This window comes from Zootoca vivipara, chromosome 2 (genome assembly GCF_965207765.1).
Source record: "Zootoca vivipara chromosome 2, rZooViv2.hap1.1, whole genome shotgun sequence".
NCBI lineage: Eukaryota > Metazoa > Chordata > Lepidosauria > Squamata > Lacertidae > Zootoca > Zootoca vivipara.
In genome coordinates, this window is record NC_142584.1 from 113,831,085 (window position 1) to 113,849,164 (window position 18,080).

The 18,080-nt window shown below is 44.4% G+C and overlaps 1 protein-coding gene across 5 annotated transcripts; it reads right to left on the bottom strand.

The window, feature by feature from the left end:
• Positions 1–130: 130 nt before the first annotated feature.
• LOC148687098 (zinc finger protein RFP-like) lies at positions 131–15,482 on the bottom strand. 5 transcript variants are annotated; one of them, XM_088664101.1, is made up of 7 exons: positions 14,573–15,482; positions 12,088–12,183; positions 9,432–9,662; positions 6,684–6,706; positions 3,676–3,794; positions 2,741–2,773; positions 131–920 (listed from the first exon to the last, which is right to left on the bottom strand). In XM_088664101.1, the coding sequence occupies exons 1-7, from the start codon at positions 14,960–14,962 to the stop codon at positions 403–405; spliced, it is 1,410 nt and encodes a 469-aa protein (XP_088520227.1). In that variant the 5' UTR covers positions 14,963–15,482; the 3' UTR covers positions 131–402. The 5 variants fall into 5 exon arrangements, with proteins under 5 accessions (XP_088520227.1, XP_060126684.1, XP_088520228.1 ...); XM_060270701.2 differs by having other exon boundaries at positions 14,537–15,474; XM_088664102.1 differs by lacking the exon at positions 14,573–15,482 and adding an exon at positions 13,058–13,713.
• Between the last annotated feature and the right edge of the window lie 2,598 nt (positions 15,483–18,080).

An 18,080-nucleotide genomic window follows, 5' to 3' on the forward strand; every position in this document is an offset into this window, starting at 1 on the left:
GGACCCTGAGGGTCATCTAGTCCCACCCCCGCAGTGCAGGAAACATTTTCCGAATGTGGGGCTCAAACCCATAACCCTGGGATTAAGTCTCGTGCTCTGCCAAATCAGACATCTCAAAAGGAAAACAAGATTGAAGGTGAGGAAATTTATTAGGACTCCTAAAAGTGTGACTGTCTCTTCAAGAAGTAAGTTGCAGGGGGAATTCTGGGAAAAGGGACATGCAAAGTAAGAGCAAATCCGTTTTTGTTTTGTTATTTCTGCTGATTTTGACTGGAATGAATCCTCTCAAAGGTCCCCTTGAAAAACTGCCCAACGTGGTCTTGGCCTGCAAATGTTTTTTATATTGGTCACTCTGGTCTGGGCAGAAACTCCTGCTGGGCCTGAGAGGCAGATTTAGTCTCCTCAGGAGATACTGAGGTGGGTTTCCTTTCGCCACAGAAAAAAGAAAGGGAGGAGGGTCTCTCCAGAGAACGAGACTCCTGAGAACGCGTAGAGTTCAGCTCCTGAGTCAGCGTCAGTAAAAGACACACATCCCCCTTCATAGTCCAGAGTCACCCGGATCCTCTTGTACTCCTCACTCAGGGACAGAAGAGAGTAATAAGGGGAGGTGAAGGCCCAGTAAATGACTCCCCTCTTCCCAACAGCCCACACACCCTCCTCAGGCCTTATGGGGAAGTGGCCCTTTCTCCTCACAGATTTCCTGGCAACCCCCACATCCCACTCTTCCCCACTTTCCACATTGACTTCCCAGAAATGTCTGCCTGCTGTGAATCCCTCACATCCCAACACACAAGGCCAGTAGTTGAATCTCTCAGGATTGTTGGGCAGGATTTGTTCTTTGTCTCCCCTTTTCAGGCTTTTCCGATCCTCGGACAGGATGAGGCAGGGATGGGCTGTGTCTGGATCCAGAGTAACATTGGCTGTTGGGAAGAAGATGAGGGAAAGAGAGGATTAGGCAGAGTCAGCCAAGCGACAGAAACAGACATCTTGTTAAAAAAACACACAACCAAAAACCCCAGATTCCCTTTCAGATCAATGGGATTTCTTTGCATCACATGCAAGACTCCTCCATCCTTGCAGACTTTCATCAGAATAAATATCTTCCTTGTTGGTTTTTAAATCAGTTTTCTTCATTTTCTTATATTTGATGTGTATTGTGCCTGCCCTCCTCTCAACCAAGGCATTTTCTAAGAGGAAAAACCACCCAGTAATCTTTTACTCATCTCTTCTGTGAGAAAAAGAGGAGAATTGGAGGAGGCAGGAAAGGAGAGAAGCTGCTTTCCTCTGACAATCTCTGTGGCCTTTGGTGACCTCTGGTTGGGGCGTGGGATGAGGACCCCCCTGTAGTAGTAGTAATAATAATAATAATAATAATAATAATAATAATAATAATATCATCACACTTTCCTACCGCCCTTCATCCATTGGTCTCAGGGTGGTAAAAATACAACATAAAAACAAATATAGGTGCCCCCTCACTTTCGCAGGGGTCATGTTTTGGGCCCACAAAAGTAAAAAAAATCACACTAAGTGGGGAGCCTGTTTATTCCTGCTCTCCATCTCTCTCACCCACTTGGTCTCTCCTGTGCCTTCCTCCCTACCATCTTGGAGGTTTAGGGCTTGCCGCCATGGAAGAGCAGGGAGGTGGCAGGGCAGTTTTACAAAGGACTGCTTATTCCATGTTTCTCTTTTGGATTAAATATTTACCATAAGACTAGTTCCCTGGGGGAAAGGGGGAATAACTCAAAAGGTTAGCTCTCTGAAGATTTCTGAATGACTGAACATCTGAGGAAGCAAAAAGACAGGCTTAACAGGCTACAATGCAAAAGCTAAAAAATACACTCGTACCTCGGGTTACGAACACCTCAGTTTGCGAACAGTTCGAGTTATGAACTGCGCAAACCCGGAAGTGTTTTCGCCACGCGCACATGCGCAGAAGCGGCGCAAGTGGTCTGCGCATGCGCAAAATGGCACTTCGGGTCGCGTTCGGTTTACGAACTTTTCGGGTTACGAACTGCGATCCGGAACGGATCGCGTTCGTAACCCGAGGTATTACTGTAATAAATATTTTTGACAAAACATCACCATAACATAGCACCTGTTTTTTCCTTATTTCAAGCAAAAGATTAAATCATAGAACAAATAATTGCAAAGATGACAACTGTAGGTCTAAGGAATTAAAACAACTAGCATGTTTAGCTGTGATTCCCACATTGCAGGGGGTTGGACTAGATGATCCTTGGGATCCTTTCAAACTCAGAAATGGTAAACCATACTAGAAAATGGCAGAATACAAAACGCAAGGGAGGTTCCCTATACATGAGAACTTGACAAGATGGACATTGGACTGACCCTTCAGGATTCTTCTTCAGGGCTTTTGTAAGATATTGTAAGGCTCTGAGGCTTTTTTCTACAATCAAGCAGTATATAAATTTTATGAAAGAAAGCAAAATCTATAAAATTGAGGGGGAAACCAGGATAATAGTCCATAGGCAGGAATGGAACTCAAGACTGGTGTGCAGGTTCTTCGCAGGGACAAGCTCTGCACCCAATCCAAGCCTTCGAACCCCCTCCCAGTTAATTCATGGGACAGACAAAGAACCCAAACACCACTAGAGGACTGTTACCCAGAGTTACGCCATTGATGGGGGTCTCAAAGTCTGCAGAACTGTTGGTTCAACACCCATGAAATATCAATCCCCATCCCTCCTGTAAAATTGTTCCTCCCCTGGAAATTTACCCTTTTGAATCTGTTTTCTGTATAACACAGCATCTGAGGAAGTAAAGAGATATAAAGTGTAAGGGCAACACTCTTCCATCAGAAATAAATCTCCATACAAAAGTAACACTTAATAACGTGGCATCCTTAAATTCAAGTACAATTATTAAATATTAATTAAATTGTACAAAAAATTAAAAACTAGAAAATCATAGTAAGAATCTATGAAAATAACTAAAGCTTTAAACAGAATATTCAGCATGAATCCTGATGGTCTTTGAGCTTTGTCCCTGAAATTGGGCTCTACATTCTTGGACTGGAGGGGAGGCAGAGCAATAAGAATCCTGTAAAAGGAGGCAGAGGGGAGATGGAGGCAGCCTTAACATCTTCCCAAGGAAAGTGGTGGGGGGAATTATTAAAACCAAAATTGTGAAACAGAAGGAGAAGCGAAGGTTGATGAGGAAGGATTGGCAGAACTCTCACGCAAAAGGAAGTCCTTCCTCACAAACATTCTACACATCTTTAAAGTTGTTAACAAGCATAATTGTGCCCTTTGGGGCTCATGTGCTCTTGCTTGCACTCTCAATGTGGGAAATCTCAGGAGATTTTGAAACATGAAGCACTAGATATAGCAGCTGCAGGGGGACGTCTGAGGAGGAGACGTCTCAAGCCCTGGCTCCACTGTTGAGAAACAAGCCTGAGCAGGAGGCAGAGGGGGAACTGGGGGCTTCTTAATGCCCTTTGACTCCATTCAAAGCAGGAGAACCTCCAAAAGGACAAACCCAGATTGTGTAGACTGTGAACCAAAAGGAAAAGGAGGTTCTGTAGAATTGTAGAACAGAAGCACATGGGAGGAAAAAATTCTGACTTTGCTCTACACTCTGTTTCAGCCATGTTCGGTTCTGAAGAAGTATTAGAATTCCCAGTGTGAAATCCTGGCAGCCATTATTCATTACCTTTCCATTGCTTCATTGCATCTTCCACAAGGTGATTTAGATCACAGGATTCCAAGATCCTGTTCCTCAGCTCTGGAAGGAAAGGCAGTGGCTTCTCTGGACTCTCTCTTTTCTCATACCTGGTGAAAAGAAAAACAATGAATGGCCCGATTGTGGCACCGTCTCCCTAATTATTGCAGGAGATCTCAATGACATGAACAAAGTGAAAGTTCATTTCCCAACAGGTCATTTTCAGGATTCAGCTTCATCTGTTGACACCCACCTCCAAGCCCTCATCTAGCATTTGAACTTCCTGCCCTGATTGAGCTGGAAAAGCAGGATAAAGCTGGGTGTCCATCACAGATTGGGGAGACCTCAGTCCAAAACCCCCGAGGACAGCTGTCAGTGGCTTCGTAAGGATGCTAAACAGCACAAGGGACAAGATCTAATCCCAAGTGACACCACTGTAGGGCTCCCATGGCTTCCAATGAGGCTGTTCCATAACAACTTTCTGGTAAGGTCCCAGGACGTAAAAACCAAACCCCTAAAGTGGAATTATTGCAGGAGATCTCAACAACATGAACAAAGTGGAAGTTTATTTCCCAACAGGTCATTTTCCGAATTCAGCTTCTTTTTTTATAAAAATAATCTTTATTTCAATTTCGCAAAACAAATACAAAAAGAAATATAACAAATAACAACGTAAAAAGAAGAAAGTGACAGAAAACAGAAAATATTAACCAATGATTATATAAGCAAATTAATGCAAATCATATTGAGAAACTAGGAAAAAGGAAAAAGAAAACAAAAGACAAAGAAGAAAAAACACAAAAAGAAAGGCAAATCGAAAACATAATGTTGAGATGATATTCAACCAAATCATATTTAAATATCCGATATAACATATAATGCAAATTGACATAACTCAGATTTCAACCAATTATAATATAACAATTAAAATATCATATCAATTTTTGTATTCAGATTTTGCAATCTGTCAGCTAAAAGTTACAGTTAAAAGTTGACTCCTCACTGCCCATACATCGCTTCCCTTTTGTTCACACTCATTAGTTCTTGCTTCTATCTAAACATCAATTGTATTTCCTCTCTCTTTTCCTTTTATTTTTTAAAGATTTTCTCATTTTCATTTTTTCCCTGTTTTTCTTTTAGTGTAGACATACCACCAATTTGATATTAAAATTCTCTTTTATTAAATAATCTTCCACCTGTTTCCACTCACTTATGCATTTTTGTTTAGGGATGTTTCTGATTGCTGCGGTCATTTTGTCTAGGTTCATGAATTCGACCAGTTTCTCCTGCCATTCATAGACTGTTGGCACATTTTCTCCTTTCCAGTTTCTTGCTACCAACATCCTGGCTGTTGCACTGGCATATAATATTATCTTCCTTTTTCCTTCAGGGATGTTTTGAGGGATCATACTCAATAAGAATAATTCAGGGGTCTTCCCGAATGTTATTTTCAACATTTTTTTCAGTTTCTCATATACCCCATTCCAGAATTTTTGAATTTTCCCCACACTGCCACCAGCAATGGTAATAATTACCAATTTCTCCTTTGCATTTCCAACATTTGTTGGAGCTGTTTTTGTACATTTTTGCAATTTTAGCTGGTGTTAAGTGCCATCTATACACTAATTTTAAAATATTCTCCTTAATTCCCGAACACGCTGTGAATCTCATTCCTTCCTTCCAGAGCTCCTCCCATTTATCACTGTATATAGGTCTCCCTATATCTTGGGCCCAACGTGTCATCGTGGTTTTCACCACCTCATCCTTCAGCTCCCATTCGAGAAGGTATGTATATAGTTTTGACATTGGTTTTTCTTTATTCTCCAATAGAATTTCTTGTAATTTTGATTTATTTTCTAGAAACCCAATTTTCTTATGTTTATTAAAAAGACTCTGGATTTGGGAGTAATGAAGCCAGCTCATACACTCATGTTTTAGCGCCTGATATGATTTTAATCTTATTTGTTCTCCTTCTTTTTCTAGAATATTCGAATACGTCGGCCACTTCCCCTGTTTGTGTTTGCTGAACAGTGCAGTCATTTCTATCGGGGAGGCCCACCAGGGCACTTTTGGTTCTAATATATCTTTATGTTCTAGCCAGATTTGTAATAAAGATTTTTTTGAAAACGTGGTTCGTGAATTCTTTATATCCTCCTCTTTTTTCATCTAATAAATATTTGTGCCATCCCTGGGTGTTATTGAAACATTCTAGATCTAATATTTCATTATTGTCTAATTCAATCCACTCTTTTAGCCAGCACATGCCCGCCGCGGCATAGTATAGTTTTAGATCTGGGACCCCCCAGCCTCCTCTCTCCCTAACATCTCTCAGCAATCTGTATTGTATTCTTGGTCTTTTCCCCCCCATTCAGCTTCAACTCATGACTCAAATCCAGTACATCATCCACCTCCAAGCATTTCAACTTCCTGCCCTGACTGAGATGGAAAAGCGGGATAAAGCTGGGTGTCCACCACAGATTGGGGAGACCTCAGTCCTAAACCCCTGAGGACAGCTGTCAGTGGCTTCGTAAGGATGCTAAACAGCACAAGGGACAAGATGTAACCCCAAGCAACACCACTGTAGGGCTCCCATGGCTTCCAATGAGGCTGACCCATAACAACTTTCTGGTAAGGTCCCACGATGTAAGAACCAACCCCTTAAGTGGAATGCCTGTCATCTCTCCATCCCTGAGCAACAGACCTTCCCTCCCTAAGTGCCTCAAAGAGGCTGAGTTACCAGAGTTGGGGGGCTTCTAGTTGTTATTCTAAAAATCTTCATCTACGTGCATATTAAAGTTATACCAGCAAGAATTAGTCTTTATGTAGAAAACTATGATTTAAATCAAGCCTTACTGACTAGTGATTTAAAGTTCAAAAGAGGGGGCTGCAGGGAGTGAGTCCTACACTCTCTCCCCTGCAACCCCTGCAGGGCTATTTTTAGGTTCTTGCATCCCAGCCTCATGGAGGGATGCTAATGGGAATGAGCCAGATCCACTTACCTCTGCAAGGTGCTTCTCACATCCTAAAGGGAAAAAGAGAAGGGAATTTACTGCACACCACAGGCCACACTAGGAAGACCCCTCAGACCCTGGCCCTTGGATGTCAGTCTGCCTTGTACATGCCAAGGTTTTGGGTAAGGATGGTGGAATCAGCCAGTTTTCATTTCTCACAGCTTTTATTTTTCCAATATGAAATTATTAATTGTTCCAATATCATGTTCTCCACATTTCCACATCTTTTTCCCATTATTGTTTTAAATCCTTATGAAAATCCACCAACATTTTTAGGAAATTTCATGATTGTTGGTTCAAGAGAAGATTCCACCCCATCTCTTGTCTTACATTATAATTTATTAACTTTAATCCAGTTTGCATTGTGCAATTCAGACATACGTAAACCTACAGGACAATCCTGCCAGGACACTATCCCAAATTGTCTCCCATAGAAGTCCCCAAATTTCAAATTCTATTTTCCATCGGGAAGTAAAAAAAAAAAGCACCTGCAGCATAAAATGCCTCCAAAGGGGTAACAAAACAACTCAGTGTTTCTTTGGGCTCCTCCAGACCTCTGCTTTTCCTTTGTCCAGAAAACACAAGTGGCTTTGCCCTGCCACTTTCCCTCAAGAAAAACCTTGCTCCAAAGCAAATACCGTGTTTCTCATATAGAATCATAGAATCATAGAGTTGGAAGAGACCACAAGGGCCATCCAGTCCAACCCCCTGCCAAGCAGGAAACACCATCAAAGCATTCTTGACATATGGCTGTCAAACCTCTGCTTAAAGACCTCCAAAGAAGGAGACTCCACCACACTCCTTGGCAGCAAATTCCACTGCCGAACAGCTCTTACTGTCAGGAAGTTCTTCCTAATGTTTAGGTGGAATCTTCTTTCTTGAAGTTTGAATCCATTGCTCCGTGTCCACTTCTCTGGAGCAGCAGAAAACAATCTTTCTCCTCCTCCATATGACATCCTTTCATATACAGTATTTGAACATGGCTATCATATCACCCCTTAACCTTCTCTTCTCCAGGCTAAACATACCCAGCTCCCTAAGCCGTTCCTCATAAGGCATTGTTTCCAGGCCTTTGACCATTTTGGTTGCCCTCCTCTGGACACGTTCCAGTTTGTCAGTATCCTTCTTGAACTGCTGTGCCCAGAACTGGACACAGTACTCCAGGTGAGGTCTGACCAGAGCAGAATACAGTGGTACTATTACTTCCCTAGATCTAGATGCTATACTCCTATTGATGCAGCCCAGAATTGCATTGGCTTTTTTAGCTGCTGCATCACACTGCTGACTCATGTCAAGTCTGTGGTCTACCAAGACTCCTAGGTCCTTTTCACATGTACTGCTCTCAAGCCAGGTGTCACCCATCCTGTATTTGTGCCTTTCATTTTTTTTGCCCAAGTGTAGTACCTTACATTTCTCCTTGTTAAAATTCGTCTTGTTTGCTTCGGCCCAGCTGTCTAATCTGTTAAGGTCATTTTGAAGTGTGATCCTGTCCTCTGGGGTATTAGTCACCGCTCCCAGTTTGGTGTCTGCAAACTTGCTCAGGATGCCCTCAAGCCCATCATCCAAGTCATTGATAAAGATGTTGAATAAGACTGGGCCCAAGACAGAACCCTGTGGCACCCCACTAGTCACTACTCTCCAGGATGAGGAGGAGCCATTGATGAGCACCCTTTGGGTTCGGTCAGTAAGCCAGTTACAAATCCACTGAATGGTAGCATTGTCTAGCCCACATTTTACCAGCTCCTTTACAAGAATATCATGGGGCACCTTGTCAAAGGCCTTGCTGAAATCAAGATAGGCTACATCCATAGCGTTCCCTTCATCTACCAGGCTTGTAATTCTGTCAAAAAATGAGATCAGATTAGTCTGACATGACTTATTTTTCAGAAACCCATGCTGACTTTTAGTGATCACAGAATTTCTTTCTAGGTGCTCACAGACTGTTTGCTTAATGATCTGCTCTAGAATCTTTCCTGGTATTATAAGACACGTCTTATATTTATTTTTTCCTCAAAAAACACACACTATGGCTTATTTTCAAGGGATGTCTTATTTTTTTTCCTCCTCCTGCCGCGGTCGGCATTGCTGCACCTATCACTATGTCTTATTTTGGGGGTATGGCTTATATTCCTTGAATGCTTAAAAATCCTGCTATGGCTTATTTTATGGGTATGTCTTAAAATATGAGAAACAGGGTATCAATGATGTTTGCTGTCATTCAGCAGTAAACAGTGGGTTTTTCTGGAGGAAAGGGGTGGGACAAGCAGCAGTCTGGATGAGTCCCTCTGTCTTGCTCTTTGGTCGCTGTGGCTGAGCACTTTTTTGGGCCTATCTGTATCCATGGGGAAGGGGATCAGCCCAGAAGTTGTGGAGGGAACTGGAAGAGAAGCTTGATCAAGGGATTGGCTCATGTTGGAAAGAGGCCTAAATGCGTCCTTGGTGAAGCCCAGCACAGGGCAGGAAGGCAGCATTGCCCAGGAGGAAGGCATTTGGAGACAAATCATCAGCAAAGAGCAGAAAATCACCTCCCGCTACATCAAGAACACAGAAGAATCTCTAGTCCGCATTCAGGTGAGTTAAGCATCCCAGGTCTATTGGGTCTTCATGTCCATTACAAACCTGACTAGAGGCTCCATCATTTGAGCCCCTGAACTCCTATTATACATGAAAGAGGCACAGAAAGGATTGGAGGGAACGTTTTCATGGATCCTCTGGCTGTTCCTGCCACCGTCTTACCTGCAGGAGTTCACTCGCTGGCTGTTGACACTTTTCTTCCATCTCCTGGATGATGTTCTCAAGAGAGGAGAGTTTCCTGGAGAGTCTGGCCAGCTGCTCATCCCTTTCCCCTGCAATCTCCTTCTCCACCTCTTCCACATGAGTCAGCAGAAGCTTTTCTTTTTCTTCTAGGAACTGATGCAGTTCTCTGAACTTCTCCACAGTCTTCAACCTCTCCGTTTCTGTTAATTTCTGCAAGAAAAGAGGAGGTCTGAGTGTGGAAGGAGCTTTTTGACTAGCCATGGATGTTCCCTGCATGTTTTGGGGCATGGCATAACCAGAGTTCATAGCTGTTCGGTTCCGGTTTCCGCCGGCAGGAATGGCGGACCTGTTTTCCATCCCTCTGACCTTCGTGAGGAATTTGGCGGTTGCTAGGGGAGTAAATGGCAACCCCCTACCCTCTCCGGGGGTTATGGAGAGGGGCCGCTGGCCCGCGATGCCCCCAGACCCACTCCGACTGTTTATGGAGTGGGGGGAGCTTGGGCTGAAAAGCACTTACGAGGGCCAGGACTCCCGGACGCTAATCTGCATGGCGGGGATTTCCATGGTTAAAGAAGATAATTAGGCTTCAATCTATGGACATACTTCAGAAGGAGGGGAAGAAGCGCTGTTTACTGCTGAGAAATCTATGCTGCTGAGGGAGAGGAGTTAAAGGCTGTATATCACCTGGAAGAAGGATTGATGGGGACGGAGCGATAAGGGAATTGAGTTTTTTTTTGTTTTTTTTCATATGAGTTACTTCGTATCTTCCCAGACGCGATGTCCTGGCTTGTTTGGAGTGAAAGAGAAGCAAAAGACTGTGTGAGTTGAACTTTATAAACTGTTGTTACTGAGCATATTTTTTAAAGATGTGGAGTTGCCGATGAGAAAAGCCCCCCCCCCCCTAGTCGGACGGAAGGAGTCCTGGACGCGTTCGGAGGATGTATGAGCTGTGACGCACTTTGAATTGGAGCAGCGACCTGAAGCTAAGTTCAGCTATAGGGCAAGGAGATCCATTAATTTACCAAGAGTTTATGGTTTGATGTTTGGGTCTTCTGCCTGGAAAAGCTGTAAATTTTAAAGATCGTTAATCTTCATGGCTATGAGAGAAAACGAAAGTGATTTGAGCTTTTTAAGATAGCGCTGCTTCGACGCAACAGGGAGCTCCAGACTAAGAAGATTTATGGGGAGGCTGGACTGATTAACCCACACAGGAGAAAGAACATTTGTGAAACCTTGTTTGATATTTATCTCAGCAGCTGGGAAACAATCGGTTGAAAGTGGAAAACATCTATGTGACTGTAAGGGGAAGATCTGGATTATTATGAACTTGGAGGACGATTTGAACTTTAGAAAAAAGACGGCAGTGGACGGTTGCGAGGAATCCCCAATTTCTTGAAGCATGGGAACCCAAATAAAAAATTCTTTAGACGATTTGGCATAACATTCGGTTTGATTGATATATATATGTGTATAATTTGAAATAATGAATGTGATATAATTGGTTTTAATTGGAAAATTAATAAAATATATTTAAAAAAAAAAAACAGAGTTCATAGCTGTTCAGAGAACATCAATGGACTTAAAACACCCCTCAGTTTAGACTGGGACCATTTAGGTGTAGGAAGACCAACAGAAAAAGAGGAGGATGAGAAAGTGCAGAGTTTATCCCCATAGTTCCCTGAATTTCCTAAAAATGAACAATAGCCCACATTCAGAAAGACAACTCTTTAGTAATATTTATAGTAAATCAGGATTTGAATTGAACTGCTTCCACCCTCTCAGCTCATAATTCCTCAAACCTCTCCTTGACTACTATTCACATAATAAACAGCAATGGGAAATACATTGAGTTACAAACGCTTCAGGTTACAAACTCCGCTAACCTGGAAGAGTTACCTCGAGTTGAGAACTTTGCCCCAGGATGAGAACGGAAAGAACGGACCTCCAGAACGAATTAAGTTAACTAAAGGTACCACTGTAAACTCAAATTAGCTGCCTCGGTCCAGTATACCTGAAAGAGTGTCTCCACTCCTATCGTTCTGCCCGGACACTAAGGTTCAGTGCCGAGAGCCTTCTGGCGGTTCCCTCACTGTGAGAAGCCAAGTTACAGGGAATCAGGCAGAGGGCCTTCTTGGTAGTGGCACCCACCCTGTGGAACCCCCCCCCCCACCAGATGTCAAAGAGAAAAACAACTACTAGACTTTTAGAAGACATCTGAAGGCAGCCCTGTTTAGGGAAGCTTTTAATGTTTAATAGATTATTGTATTTTATTATTCTGTTGGAAGCTGCCCAGAGTGGCTAATTTGCTATTGCTGAAAAAATATGGAAACCAAAACAGAGCAATCCTTTGAAATTCATACCTCTGAATTGTTCAAGGTTGACCCAGCCAGGTAATGTTCACAAAAAATGTATTTATGAGGGTAAAATACATATAAAAATATTTATACAAGGAAGTAGCTAACCTAACATCTGATTCATTTTCAGAATAATAAATGAATAAACAAACAAACTGATATGGGAAAAGGAGAAATGGGGAGAAGCTGAAATGGGCAGATTTCCCCAACCCTCCTCAGTCCTGACTCCATTCTTCAAGTGCTTGTTCCCTGTCTAGTAACAATACTGTACAGACACTTACCAGGAGGTCTTTGCTTTCCTTGCCCAGGTCTGCTTGATAGGCCAGAATTTCCTCTCTCTCTTTCCTCAGAATCTTCAGGTAGTGACAGATCTCTCCCTAAAAAGAAAAGGAAAAACTCAGGTTTGATTGACACACACAGAGAGATGAATATTACACTGGCTTATTGGGCTCGGTGGCCTTGCTATAATAGCAAAGCAGTTTACTGGAGGAAATAAGTGTCTAGAGGTTTTCAACCTTTTGGGGTCCATGACTCCCTTGACCAGCTACCTTTTTTCTGCAGCACCCCTGTGGGGCTCAGGATCCCAGTTAGCCCCCCCCCGGTTTGCAGAGCTTGCAGCCCCTCACCCTTTCTCGAACACCCTCCCTTGCGGAATGCTCTCTCAGCCTCCTCTCCTCTCCTTAGGAGTCCTCCTCTTGGTCTATGAGCTGCCCCAAAGAGAAGTGCCTCCTCACGCTGCCCCACAGGGGCCTGGGAGTTGTCTGTCTATTCCGAACACCAAGGGCCCCTTCACCAGTTTGCTTGCTTACTTTGCGGCTACCTCATGTCCTAGCAACCAACACACTCTGGCCAGCCCCAGAGGCACCATTCACCTGTGGAGATTGTACCCAGGGCTGCTGCAACAAACAGCTGCACAAGCCTTTGGGAGGCAGAAATGGGAACCAAGGAAGGAAGGAAGGAAGGAAGGAAGGAAGGAAGGAAGGAAGGAAGAGAAAGAAAGAAAGAAAGAAAGAAAGAAAGAAAGAAAGAAAGAAAGAAAAAGAGGGACAGAGGCTAGTGTTGCCAGAGGCACCCGAGTGAGCATCATTCAAGGCACCCCAGATGCCACAGCACACTGGTTGAAAACCACAGCAGAACTGGGATGAGAAAGTTTTCTAGTGCAACTAACTACCCTGTTTCTCCTATTTTAAGACGTAGTCATAAAATAAGCCATAGCAGGATTTTTAAGCATTCAAGGAATATAAGCCATACCCCAAAAATAAGACATAGTGATAGGTGCAGCAGCAATGTCGGCTGTGGCAGGAGGAGGGAAAAAATAAGACATCCCCTGAAAATAAGCCATAGTGTGTTCTTTTGAGGAAAAATAAATATAAAACGGTGTCTTATTTTTGGAGAAACACTCCTTTGTCTTCTCTGAGGAGGGTTCCAGCCTGACTTCTCATCTTGAGGTCCCAGGGAGAACTGGGAAGAGGAGGAGGAGGAGGAAGGGATGAGGCAGGATCCAACCTGGGATGTATCAGTCTAACGTTAAAGAGATAGTGAGGTCAGCCCAAGAGGCTAGAGATACAGGAATAGAGCAGCGCTTCTCAAAACTTCACCCATTCCAAGCCCCTCTTCTGCAAGCCTAGGGCTTTTCCACCCTTCCTCTTGACCCAGCTGCTTTGCCACTTAATTGGGTCAAATGGCAATTCAGGTTTTCTGCTACTTGTCAGTTATTTTCTCTGAAGTAGCCAGAGCCCACCGTGTGCCAGGGGAGATGCTACTCTGAACCACTGAGTCCTTTTGCCATTTGGGATGGGAGGAGATCCTCAGCATCGCCCCATGGCTGAAACCTCATTGCACAGGCCCCACAGCACCCCAAGAATAAGTGTGCTCCCCACAGTAGGTGCTTCCACCCCCCCTCACCCCAAAATCTGATTCCGACATAGTTTTTTGGGGGAGGGGGGGTCTGCACCATCTGGTCAATTCCTGGCCACCAGTCCCTCCCCCCCCCCCAGATGATCCCTTGCTACTCTCTGCTTTGCAGGGCATTGAAGAAACATCCTGCTAGCCTTAGTTGTGTATGTGCAATTTACATTTGTAGTGTTCTTAATAGGTGCAAAGCAACCTTGCTGGGGGATGCGGACAAGGTTAACCCCTTCTCTCCCTACCACGGTCCCACTTCAAATATTTTAAGCTGCTGTGAGTATATTTCAAGGGAAGATCCCTTTGTCCCCCTGGCAGAGAGAAAGACTTCAACTTCCTCCTCCCAGACCTCAGGCTTCCCCTTGGCAGCTTTTTATGTAATAGGTAAAGGTAAAGGGACCCCCCTGACCATTAGGTCCAGTCGTGTCTAGCTCTGGGGTTGCGCACCCATCTCACATAATTGGCCGAGGGAGCCAGCGTACAGCTTCCAGGTCATGTGGCCAACATGACAAAGCCGCTTCTGGCGAACCAGAGCAGCACACAGAAACGCCGTTTACCTTCCCGCTGTAGCGGTCCCTATTTATCTACTTGTACTTTAATGTGCTTTCGAACTGCTAGGTTGGCAGGAGCTGGGACCAAGCAATGGGAGCTCACCCCATCACAGGGATTCGAACCACCAATCTTCTGATCAGCAAGCCCTAGGTTTAACCCACAGCACCACCTGCATTCCCTTTTATGTAATAAGCAACCGCCAATTCATGTCATGCCTACTTCAGACCTGAATCCACAGCTATTTCTCCCCCTCAAGATCCAGGGATCTCCTACCTTGTATTCCTTAAAAGCCTCTTCCAGAGGAATCACCTTGTGATTTTCATGTTCCTTTGATCTGTCACACACCAGGCAGATGGGGGCTTCGTGGACTTTGCAGAAGAGCTTCAGGGGCTCCTGGTGCTTCTCACAGAATCTCCCTTTCCCTCCTTCCTGCTTTCCCTCTTGAAGGCTGAGATTCTTGGCTATTTCTACCACATTAGCCAATTGCCTGTTGGGGATGAGGCTCCTTCTCTGGACTCTTTTTCTGCACTGAGGGCAGGAAGCCTCTGCCTCCGATTCTCCCCAGCACTGGATCAAGCAGGATCGGCAGAAGTTGTGCCCATACTCTGCGTTGATCACTGGATCCTTAAAATATTCCAGGCAGATGGAGCAAGTGGCTTCATCGCAAAGATTCTGGACGGGACGCCCAGCAACAGCCATGGCTCCCTCGCCCCAAAGACCCGAGTTAAGTTTCACTTTCTCAGTTTTTAGTTACTGGGTGTTTCCTTTCCAGGAAATGACTCAGAAACTCAGTGACCACGTGATTTATTTATTTTTAAATAAAGTATGTCCCGACTCCCCAGATCTTTGCAGTTGCTGAATGTTTTATTCTTCATTGCTTCCCATACTTTTGATTACATATACAAGCACACAGGTACTTAGTAAGTTGTGGTATTCATACTGTAACATTTTCATTCATAGGTTTCCTTGGCCTTTTTGAATTGGAGAACATCTGCTGCTGCCCTAAATGGACGGGAGTTTTGATTTAGCAAACGGGACTTGATTCCCTCAAGATAACTCATTAATTGCATATTTATTCAAATTCCAATGGAAACTATCCTAGTTTAATGAGCTCCACAAAATTGACGAACTTATTCCAGTGAGGCTAGCTTTTCCAAGTCTGGTGGTCATTTCCACCCCCACCCCTCCCCTTTCCCAGGGGGTAGTACCGCCCACTCTGGGAAGCACCGCTTGAAACACGGCCATGAGCACCTTAAATTCAGCGCAGAAACAACCGGGCAGACAATGCAGCTGTTTGAGGGGTTCTAGGAGTACCATCGTGTTACGGAACGGAGGGGGTGCCACTGGCACATAAGCCAGAGCCCAGGTCCGCCCCCCCTCACAGACACACGCACACGCGGGGGGGATGTCCCCTTTTCCTCTTCAATGTCGCACCAAGCAGCACACAAACCTCAAGAATAAAGTGCTACCCTTGCTCCCTGTTTAAACCCGCCAAGCCTAGGTGGGTAGACCGGACAACTGAACTCTATATTTGCATACTGGTGCGCCTCAGCCAATCAGGATGGTATTCAGTTGGCAGACAGCCTATCACTTCCAAGCTACGCTCCCAACCTCCTGGCTTGGTCACTATTTCCTTCCCAACCTTCCAAAACAGCTCAGCTAAAGCCTTTCGCACGCCTCCGCCGCTGTCTGCATTGCATGCATTTCACAGACAATATAACAGCCAGACAAAGAATCCCAAACATTCCCAAAACACCTTCAGTTAAGGTCCATAAACTCCAGCTGGGTAGGTGCCTGCCATCATAGAATCACAGAATTGTAGAGTTGCAAGGGACTCCCAAGGATCATCTAGTCCAACCCCCTGCAAGGCAGGAATCTTAGCTAAAGCATCCGTGGCAGGTGGCCACGTGGCATCATAACCCCCATGGCATTTAGTCAATCCCAAGAAAATCCCTCCCCTCCCCTGAGTTCAATGGCTTAATTAATTATGCAGATTTGGAGGAACATCAAGCATATATTTTTCTTTCTGGGGGAGGGAAATGAGATTAATAATAAAGGTAAGGAAGATCAGTCAGACAACAGGTGTGTGGCAGCTCTTGTGCCATTGTTCTGCCTGGATTTGACCTGCCGGAAATTAAACAGAAAATGACTTAAGGCTGATCCCTTCCCTCAAATCGAGGCCTCCTTTTGTAAACAGAACTTCGCAGCCTCAAAACGGAATCTCTTGGTGCAAACTAGATGGCATTGGTTTGGTTAAGAAGGCAATGCAATATAAAGCATTGTTATCAAAGTAAGAAAATTTACTGTCTTTAATTAGGTTTTGTGCAAGCCGGATTTCGAAGGGGCAGAGGAACCAGAGACCAAATAGCAAACATGCACTGGATTATGGAGAAAGCTAGAGAGTTCCAGAAAAACGTCTACTTCTGCTTCATTGACTATGCAAAAGCCTTTGACTGTGTCGACCACAGCAAACTATGGCAAGTTCTTAAAGAAATGGGAGTGCCTGATCACCTCATCTGTCTCCTGATAAATCTCTATGTGGGACAAGAAGCTACAGTTAGAACTGGATATGGAACAACTGATTGGTTCAAAATTGGGAAAGGAGTACGACAAGGTTGTATATTGTCTCCCTGCTTATTTAACTTATATGCAGAATTCATCATGCAAAAGGCTGGACTAGATGAATCCCAAGACGGAATTAAGATTGCTGGAAGAAATATCAACAACCTCAGATATGCAGATGACACAACCTTGATGGCAGAAAGCGAGGAGGAATTAAAGAACGTTTTAATGAGGGTGAAACAGGAGAGCGCAAAATATGGTCTGAAGGTCAACATCAAAAAAACCAAGATCATGGCCACTGGTCCCATCACCTCCTGGCAAATAGAAGGGGGAGAAATGGTGGCAGTGAGAGATTTTACTTTCTTGGGCTCCTTGATCACTGCAGATGGTGACAGCAGTCACGAAATTAAAAGACTGCTTCTTGGGAGAAAAGCAATGACAAACCTAGCTGCTGTTTAGTCGTTTAGTCGTGTCCGAGTCTTCGTGACCCCATGGACTAGAGCACGCCAGGCACTCCTGTCTTCCACTGCCTCCCGCAGTTTGGTCAGACTCCTGTTCGTAGCTTCAAGAACACTGTCCAACCATCTCGTCCTCTGTCGTCCCCTTCTCCTTGTGCCCTCCATCTTTCCCAACATCAGGGTCTTTTCTAGGGAGTCTTCTCTTCTCATGAGGGGGCCAAAGTATTGGAGCCTCAGCTTCAGGATCTGTCCTTCCAGTGAGCACTCAGGGCTGATTTCCTTCACAATGGATAGGTTTGATCTTCTTGCAGTCCATGGCACTCTCAAGAGGCTCCTCCAGCACCATAATTCAAAAGCATCAATTCTTCAGTGATCAGCCTTCTTTATGGTCCAGCTCTCACTTCCATACATCACTAGTGGGAAAACCATTTAGTCAAAACTCTCCACTATGACCTGTCCATCTTGGGGGGCCCTGCACAGCATAGCTCATAGCTTCTCTGAGTTATTCAAGCCCCTTCGCCACAACAAGGCATTGATCTATGAAGGGGGACAAACCTAGACAGCATCTTAAAAAGCAGAGACATCACCTTGCCGACAAAGGTCCGTATAGTTAAAGCCATGGTTTTCCCAGTAGTGATGTATGGAAGTGAGAGCTGGACCATAAAGAAGGCTGATTGCCGAAGAATTGAGGCTGAATGGCACTGTTGACGATTTAACACATACGGAGTCCATCAAGGCATACATACATACACAAGCACTTTCTTTTACATTTTCTTCCTATCTAAGGTTTCCAGAGC